This window comes from Coregonus lavaretus, assembly GCF_964263955.1.
Source record: "Coregonus lavaretus genome assembly, contig: HAP1_SCAFFOLD_154, whole genome shotgun sequence".
Lineage (NCBI taxonomy): Eukaryota > Metazoa > Chordata > Actinopteri > Salmoniformes > Salmonidae > Coregonus > Coregonus lavaretus.
Window position 1 is genome coordinate 472,331 of NW_028160661.1, and position 9,742 is coordinate 482,072.

Consider the following 9,742-nt stretch of genomic DNA (forward strand, 5'->3'; position numbering starts at 1 on the left):
TGCCAATAAAGCCCTTTGAATTGAGAGAGAGAGAGAGCGAGACAGACGGACAGACGGACGGACGGACGTTCTTAGGTGGCTCTACGTTGTGTTAGTGTGGGACGTGTGCTGTTGTCCTGCGAGGATGGCCTCTTATAAGGAGCGATAGAACAGCGATGGAGAGATGATAGAGGAGTGTATGTAGTCCAGTCTCCTGCTGTCTGGCTCTCTATAAACCAGGAGCCTCTGGTCACACAGAGCAGCTAGAGAGCCTCTTCTCCTCACATACGGCAACAACTGTTTCCATAGGAACCACAGAAGCTCTCACTCTAGCAAACTGCTATCCAATCCCATCCAGTCGGTGGCACAGCTTGTCCTTTAGTAAGGCACAGTGAGAAGCCTGCAGTGCAGTGAGAAGCCTGCAGTGCAGTGAGAAGCCTGCAGTGCAGTGAGAAGCCTGCAGTGCAGTGAGAAGCCTGCAGTGCAGTGAGAAGCCTGCAGTGCAGTGAGAAGCCTGCAGTGCAGTGAGAAGCCTGCAGTGCAGTGAGAAGCCGGAGACTTTGATTTAAAGCCATTCTAAATAGGTGTGCATTTCTTTCGCCTTTATATTAAGAAGCCGGAAAGGAACACATTTTCTCCGTTTTGACTTTGGATTATTTTTGCCATTTAACAAAGAGCAGTTTTTCACTAGACTGAGAGAGACTAGGAAGAGTTTGCATGTAGTAGGATACCCTGAGCTCAGTTCTACCTCTGCCCTCTCTGGCCCGTCGTATCCTGACCTGTGAACATGGTGTTGCTACGCAGGTCCACTAAGGGGGCGTCTAAAGCCAGGAGGGACCAGATCAACTCTGAGATCAGGAACATGAGAACTCTGCTCCCAATCCCTCAGGAGGACCAGGACAGACTGTCATACCTCCACAGTATGGCGGTTATCACAGCGTACATCAGGAAGAGCTTTCTGTACCAGGGTGAGTACACAACCAGGAGAGGAACTTTCATGTATGGAACCAGTAGGACATTTCCAACTTTAAGAATGGATGTATTTGTATTCATTAGGGATCCCCATTAGCTGTTGCCAAGGGTCCAAACACATTAAGGCACTTACATTACATATAAAACAAAATATAAAACAGAACATCATATAACATTATTACACCACTACATATCTACAATACAAAATGTGTAATTCCACCATACAACAATATTGCAATGTAGGTGTGTGTAGATTGCATGTGCTAGCGTTTGTGTGCGTATGAAAAAGTATGAAAATGTATGCACTCACTAACTGTATGTCGCTCTGGATAAGAGCGTCTGCTAAATGACTAAAATGTAAATGTATGTGTATGTCTGTACCTGTGTGTTTCTCTTCACAGTCCCTGCTGTGTATTTGTATCTGTTTTTAAAATCTGATTCTACTGCTTGCATCAGTTACCTGATGTGGAATAGAGTTCCATGTAGTCATGGCTCTATGTAGTACTGTGCGCCTCCCATAGTCTGTTCTGGACTTGGGGACTGTGAAGAGACCTCTGGTGGCATGTTTTTGTGGGGTATGCAGGGGTGTCTGAGCTGTGTGCTAGTTGTTTAAACAGACAACTCCGTGCATTCAACATGTCAATACCTCTCATAAATACAAGTAGTGATGAAGTCAATCTCTCCTCCACTTTGAGCCAGGAGAGATTTACATGCATATTATTAATGTTATCTCTACGTGTACTTTTAAGGGCCAGCCGTGCTGCCCTGTTCTGAGCCAATTGTAATCTTCTGAGGTGCCTCTTTGTGGCATCTGACCCCACTACTGAACAGTAGTCCAGGTGTGACAAAACTAGGGCCTGTAGGACCTGCCTTGTTGATAGTGCTGTTAAGAAGGCAGAGTAGCGCTTTATTATGTACAAACTTCTCCCCACCTTAGCTACTGTTGTATCAACATGTTTTGATCATGACAGTTTACAATCCAGGGTTATTCCAAGCAGTTTAGTCACCTCAACTTGCTCAATTTCCACATTATTCATTACAATATTTAGTTGAGGTTTAGGGCATTCCCAAAGGCGTCTTAGAACTGTATTTGAAAATTCACAAAACGTCCTAGCCTGTCGATTTACAAATGTCTGTTTAACAGTGTATCTTCCAAGGTCTTGTGATGGATCCATACCTATTGAGACGTGATGTTGTGATGGATCCCTACCTGTTGAGACCTGTGATGTTGTGATGGATCCCTACCTGTTGAGACCTGTGATGTTGTGATGGATCCCTACCTGTTGAGACCTGTGATGTTGTGATGGATCCATCCCTACCTGTTGAGACGTGATGTTGTGATGGATCCTGTAGTGATGGATCCATACCTGCTGAGACGTGATGTTGTGATGGATCCTGTAGTGATGGATCCATACCTGTTGAGACGTGATGTTGTGATGGATCCTGTAGTGATGGATCCATACCTGTTGAGACGTGATGTTGTGATGGATCCTGTAGTGATGGATCCATACCTGCTGAGACGTGATGTTGTGTGATGGATCCTGTAGTGATGGATCCATACCTGTTGAGACGTGATGGATCCTGTAGTGATGGATCCATACCTGTTGAGACGTGATGTTGTGATGGATCCTGTAGTGATGGATCCATACCTGTTGAGACGTGATGTTGTGATGGATCCTGTAGTGATGGATCCATACCTGTTGAGACGTGATGTTGTGATGGATCCTGTAGTGATGGATCCATACCTGCTGAGACGTGATGTTGTGTGATTGATCCATACCTGTTGAGGCGTGATGGATCCTGTAGTGATGGATCCATACCTGTTGAGACGTGATGTTGTGATGGATCCTGTAGTGATGGATCCATACCTGTTGAGACGTGATGTTGTGATGGATCCTGTAGTGATGGATCCATACCTGTTGAGACGTGATGTTGTGATGGATCCTGTAGTGATGGATCCATACCTATTGAGACGTGATGTTGTGATGGATCCCTACCTGTTGAGACCTGTGATGTTGTGATGGATCCCTACCTGTTGAGACCTGTGATGTTGTGATGGATCCCTACCTGTTGAGACCTGTGATGTTGTGATGGATCCATCCCTACCTGTTGAGACGTGATGTTGTGATGGATCCTGTAGTGATGGATCCATACCTGCTGAGACGTGATGTTGTGATGGATCCTGTAGTGATGGATCCATACCTGTTGAGACGTGATGTTGTGATGGATCCTGTAGTGATGGATCCATACCTGTTGAGACGTGATGTTGTGATGGATCCTGTAGTGATGGATCCATACCTGCTGAGACGTGATGTTGTGTGATGGATCCTGTAGTGATGGATCCATACCTGTTGAGACGTGATGGATCCTGTAGTGATGGATCCATACCTGTTGAGACGTGATGTTGTGATGGATCCTGTAGTGATGGATCCATACCTGTTGAGACGTGATGTTGTGATGGATCCTGTAGTGATGGATCCATACCTGTTGAGACGTGATGTTGTGATGGATCCTGTAGTGATGGATCCATACCTGCTGAGACGTGATGTTGTGTGATTGATCCATACCTGTTGAGACGTGATGGATCCTGTAGTGATGGATCCATACCTGTTGAGACGTGATGTTGTGATGGATCCTGTAGTGATGGATCCATACCTGTTGAGACGTGATGTTGTGATGGATCCTGTAGTGATGGATCCATACCTGTTGAGACGTGATGTTGTGATGGATCCTGTAGTGATGGATCCATACCTGCTGAGACGTGATGTTGTGTGATTGATCCATACCTGTTGAGACGTGATGGATCCTGTAGTGATGGATCCATACCTGTTGAGACGTGATGTTGTGATGGATCCTGTAGTGATGGATCCATACCTGTTGAGACGTGATGTTGTGATGGATCCTGTAGTGATGGATCCATACCTGTTGAGACGTGATGTTGTGATGGATCCTGTAGTGATGGATCCATACCTGCTGAGACGTGACGTTGTGATGGATCCTGTAGTGATGGATCCATACCTGTTGAGACGTGATGGATCCTGTAGTGATGGATCCATACTTGTTGAGACGTGATGTTGTGATGGATCCTGTAGTGATGGATCCATACCTGTTGAGACGTGATGTTGTGATGGATCCTGTAGTGATGGATCCTGTTGTGATGGATCCTGTAGTGATGGATCCATACCTGCTGAGTTCTCTGTGATGAAGCTAATCCTGAGTTGTATTTCCTCATCTTCCAGGATTATCAGCTGATCAGAGTTGTCTCTCCTCTTCCTCCTCCTATCCTCTGTACGAGACCTTCCTCCCAGCCCTGCATGGTTTCATTCTGGTCCTCTCCTCCCAGGGCAGGCTGGTCTACGTCTCCGAGAACGTCTCTGATTACCTGGGGCTCTCCATGGTGAGAACCAACCTGATGAAGACTGAGTCCAAAATATATAGAATTGTATAGGAAATAGAACATTGTTATTCTGTGGTTCTGTAAAATCACATCTGCTGTGTTACTGACTGCTGTGTCGGGCATGATGTTAGTCACTAAACTTCTCTCTGATAGGTTGATGTCCTTCAGGGAGACACCTTCTATGACCTGGTAGAGAGTCAGGACGTAGAGACTGTTAGATCTCACCTGGAGACAGACAGCACAACATCAACTGGTAAGAGACTATACTATCTAAAGGAAAATCAAATCAACAGATTATTTAGGAGCTCACTGGAAAACAAAATGGATGACGAGACTGATCTTGTGTTATTGTTCTGTTCTCCCCTGCAGGGAGGAGTTTTGTGTGTCGGATGCACACCTCCAAGGCCTTCAGACTAGAGTATGGTAACTGCTGTTCTATAATGGTCCGAGGACGCTACCAGACCGTCCCACAATCCCCCCAGTCCACCCCCACGTCGTCCCCAGCCCGTAGCCAATCTGGCCCCCCTGTGGAGAGGGTGTTCTTGGCTCTTTGCACCCCCACAGTGAACCGCCTGGGCAACATCACCTCCTGCTCCTCCTCCTTCACCAGCCTCCACAGACCAGACATGAGCTTCAGTCACCTGGACGACAGTGTTCTGTTATACCTGGGCTACTCGTCGGAGGAGCTGATTGGTCAATCGTGGTACAGCCTCCTCCACCCTGAAGACCTCTCCTTGAGTGCCTACTCACATAAGAGTCTGAGTAAGTAGAAAAACATTAAAACTACTATGATACTAAATTATACCTGTTATACTATATTCTAACATGAAGATATTCACAATGAAGATCCCAAATGGAAGCATCTCACGTTGTTATGTATGAAGAGTATTCTTCCTTAGTGTAAGATGCTAGATAAATATAGTGTCCATGATATGAATGGTTTCCTGTCCTCTTCTCTCCCAGTGCAGGCAGACGTGGGCAGTCAGATGGAAATGGTTCTGAGGCTCCAACACAGAAACCTCTCCTGGTCCTGGATCTACACTAGAGCCACTAAGCATTCTGGGAACGAGGAAGTGAGCTGCAGTAACCACATTATCAGGTACTAGACACTCTGAATGCTTTCATGATTTTAACTGAGTCTTCAGAATATGTCTCTATATGTACAATTTGATTCTTGTTTTGTCTTGAAACAAGAAAAATGAAAGAATAAAAATATATATCTAGTAATAATTGTAGCTGCCTGTATTGAGTAAATTTGCTATGCTCTGAGAGACTGGAGTAACTTCTATTCTTTCTTCCTTCACAGTGAAACAGAAGCCATGTATCTGAGAAAGAAGATCCACAGCGATGCTTTCAGAGCCTCACCTCCTCAGCCCTACTGCCCCTCTCCCACCCCCCAACCGACCCAGGGCTGTTGCCCCACCAGGGACTTGAAGAGACAGAGAGCATGCAGCCAGTACAGTGGGATATCCGAGAGTGAGACCAGGTCTAAGACCAGCAGGAGACAGAGAGCAGAGTCTAATGCTGTGTTCTACGTGACATCATGTAGCTCCTCCTCCCAGGCCTCACCTGTCGCCTTCTTCTCCACCCCTCCCTACAGCCCCACCTCCTCCCACTACAGCTCCTCCTCCAACTCCTCCCACTCTCCAACACAGCAGGACGACACCAGTTCTGACTCTCTGTTGGATGTGTATGGCTACACAGAGAACATAACCTCCTACCACTGCCCTGAGGTAGGGACTGGGGTAGGGACTGGGATAGGGACTGGGGTAGGGACTGGGGTAGGGACTGAGGTAGGGACTGGGGTAGGGACTGAGGTAGGAACTGAGGTAGGGACTGAGGTAGGGACTGGGTCTTCCTGCCAGCTCTCCCCCTTTAGGTCCTTCCAGCCCGGCTCGGAGCAGTCCTTCCACCAGGGTGTCTTCAGCCAGACCGACGCCCTCTCTCCTCAGTCCTGCCCTTCTTCTCCCCAGTATGATTACCCAGCATGCTCTGCTGATGCCAGGTTGGTCCCTGACTGTCTGTCTGTATCAAACTTGTTAGAGAGTTCAGCAGACTGCCCCATCACCATCCATACTGAAGACTACAGCCTCTCAGTTCAGCCTCAAGATGGCGCCACCAGTCCATACCAGAGCCAACAGATCCACCATGTACCCCAGACTGTCTCTCCTCCTATTGGAGGCCTGCTGACCCCTAACCCCTCCCCGACCTCCGACCTCTCCTTCCTCTACAATGACAGAGACCAGGTAGAGATCAGTATCCTAGCCCAGCAGATCTCCTCTCTGGCCTCCAGCTTCGACCTGTTCAACACCCTGAGCCCCATCCAGACTCAGCCTCAGCCCAGCTCAGAGCCCCTTCCCTGGGCACAGCACCCAGGTCACTCCCCTGTCCCCCTCCACATCAAGCCAGAGCTGGTCCTGGATGAGGGAGTGTTTGATAGTCTCCTGAAGGATCTTAGCATGGTTCCGGGACCTGGGAGTCTGTCTCACTGCTACCAACCTCAGGACCCCTCAACCCTGGCTCTGTCCTCTCTAGTGGACCCTCTACCCATGGAGCAGTCCTCCCTCTCGCTCTCCCCCCCCCTGGAACACTCCTCCCTCTCTCTCTCCTTCCCCCTGGACCCATTCCACCCAGCTAACATGGATCCCTTCTTTCTGAGGACAAGCTGTAATAATCAGACCTCTGAGTTGCATCAACTCAACCACTATCTGCCCCACAGTCTCCATCAAGGTGATTATAACATTATACACAACTCAACCTCCATCAGGGGGATTATAACATTATACACAACTCAACCTCCATCGGGGGGATTATAACGTTATACACAACTCAACCTCCATCGGGGGGATTATAACGTTATACACAACTCAACCTCCATCGGGGGGATTATAACGTTATACACAACTCAACCTCCATCGGGGGGATTATAACATTATACACAACTCAACCTCCATCAGGGGGATTATAACATTATACACAACTCAACCTCCATCAGGGGGATTATAACGTTATACACAACTCAACCTCCATCAGGGGGATTATAACATTATACACAACTCAACCTCCATCGGGGGGATTATAACGTTATACACAACTCAACCTCCATCGGGGGGATTATAACATTATACACAACTCAACCTCCATCGGGGGGATTATAACGTTATACACAACTCAACCTCCATCGGGGGGATTATAACATTATACACAACTCAACCTCCATCAGGGGGATTATAACGTTATACACAACTCAACCTCCATCAGGGGGATTATAACGTTATACACAACTCAACCTCCATCGGGGGGATTATAACATTATACACAACTCAACCTCCATCGGGGGGATTATAACGTTATACACAACTCAACCTCCATCGGGGGGATTATAACATTATACACAACTCAACCTCCATCAGGGGGATTATAACATTATACACAACTCAACCTCCATCAGGGGGATTATAACGTTATACACAACTCAACCTCCATCAGGGGGATTATAACGTTATACACAACTCAACCTCCATCAGGGGGATTATAACATTATACACAACTCAACCTCCATCAGGGGGATTATAACATTATACACAACTCTACCTCCATCAGGGGGATTATAACATTATACACAACTCAACCTCCATCAGGGGGATTATAACATTATACACAACTCAACCTCCATCAGGGGGATTATAACATTATACACAACTCAACCTCCATCAGGGGGATTATAACGTTATACACAACTCAACCTCCATCAGGGGGATTATAACGTTATACACAACTCAACCTCCATCAGGGGGATTATAACATTATACACAACTCAACCTCCATCAGGGGGATTATAACGTTATACACAACTCAACCTCCATCAGGGGGATTATAACGTTATACACAACTCAACCTCCATCAGGGGGATTATAACATTATACACAACTCAACCTCCATCAAGGGGATTATAACATTATACACAACTCAACCTCCATCAGGGGGATTATAACATTATACACAACTCAACCTCCATCAGGGGGATTATAACATTATACACAACTCAACCTCCATCAGGGGGATTATAACATTATACACAACTCAACCTCCATCAGGGGGATTATAACGTTATACACAACTCAACCTCCATCAGGGGGATTATAACATTATACACAACTCAACCTCCATCAGGGGGATTATAACGTTATACACAACTCAACCTCCATCAGGGGGATTATAACATTATACACAACTCAACCTCCATCAAGGGGATTATAACATTATACACAACTCAACCTCCATCGGGGGGATTATAACGTTATACACAACTCAACCTCCATCAGGGGGATTATAACATTATACACAACTCAACCTCCATCAGGGGGATTATAACGTTATACACAACTCAACCTCCATCAGGGGGATTATAACATTATACACAACTCAACCTCCATCAAGGGGATTATAACGTTATACACAACTCAACCTCCATCAAGGGGATTATAACGTTATACACAACTCAACCTCCATCAGGGGGATTATAACATTATACACAACTCAACCTCCATCAGGGGGATTATAACATTATACACAACTCAACCTCCATCAGGGGGATTATAACGTTATACACAACTCAACCTCCATCAGGGGGATTATAACGTTATACACAACTCAACCTCCATCAGGGGGATTATAACATTATACACAACTCAACCTCCATCAGGGGGATTATAACATTATACACAACTCTACCTCCATCAGGGGGATTATAACATTATACACAACTCAACCTCCATCAGGGGGATTATAACGTTATACACAACTCAACCTCCATCAGGGGGATTATAACATTATACACAACTCAACCTCCATCAGGGGGATTATAACATTATACACAACTCAACCTCCATCAGGGGGATTATAACATTATACACAACTCAACCACATTTATTTATACAAATAATGACAGGGATGTTTTTAAGATGGTAGTTTAGTTGTATTGGTTGGCTGTTGTCTGACTGACTCTTATTGTTGAAATGACACTAGCATGACTTGACCTTTCTATTTCAGATGGGCTTGTTGAAGAATCCATGTACTGATATGAGTCTAAATGGAGTTACAGTACTAACCCTGGTATGGCATATTGTCATGACAACCAAGCAAGGCTTCCAGCCGGAGTCCAAAATGAAGACTTTTTAAAGAATGAAGACTTTTTAAAGAACGAAGACTTTTTAAAGTATAAAGACTTTTAAAGTATAAAGACTTTTTAAAGAATGAAGACTTTCTAAAGAATAAAGACTTTCTAAAGAATATACTTTTTATAGAATAAATACTTTTTAAAGAGTAAAGACTTTTTAAAGAATAAATACTTTTTAAAGACTACTACAATATTTAGTAGTTGGTACTTTTCAA

General features: G+C 45.4%; 1 protein-coding gene across 1 annotated transcript in view; it reads left to right on the forward strand.

Annotated features, from left to right (window-relative positions):
- LOC311121591 (uncharacterized protein) overlaps window positions 1-9,452 on the forward strand; it is a gene marked incomplete at its 5' end in the record, with an annotated part of 74,048 nt that extends 64,596 nt beyond the window's left edge. Inside the window, 8 exons of the mRNA XM_084196052.1 lie at window positions 784-947; window positions 4,191-4,348; window positions 4,502-4,601; window positions 4,718-5,110; window positions 5,312-5,447; window positions 5,655-6,081; window positions 6,178-7,078; window positions 9,401-9,452. Of these exons, the coding sequence (XP_084052178.1) occupies window positions 784-947; window positions 4,191-4,348; window positions 4,502-4,601; window positions 4,718-5,110; window positions 5,312-5,447; window positions 5,655-6,081; window positions 6,178-7,078; window positions 9,401-9,429 (2,308 nt within the window). The 3' untranslated portion in view covers window positions 9,430-9,452. The remainder of the gene's footprint in view (window positions 1-783; window positions 948-4,190; window positions 4,349-4,501; window positions 4,602-4,717; window positions 5,111-5,311; window positions 5,448-5,654; window positions 6,082-6,177; window positions 7,079-9,400) is intronic.
- Window positions 9,453-9,742: the final 290 nt, after the last annotated feature.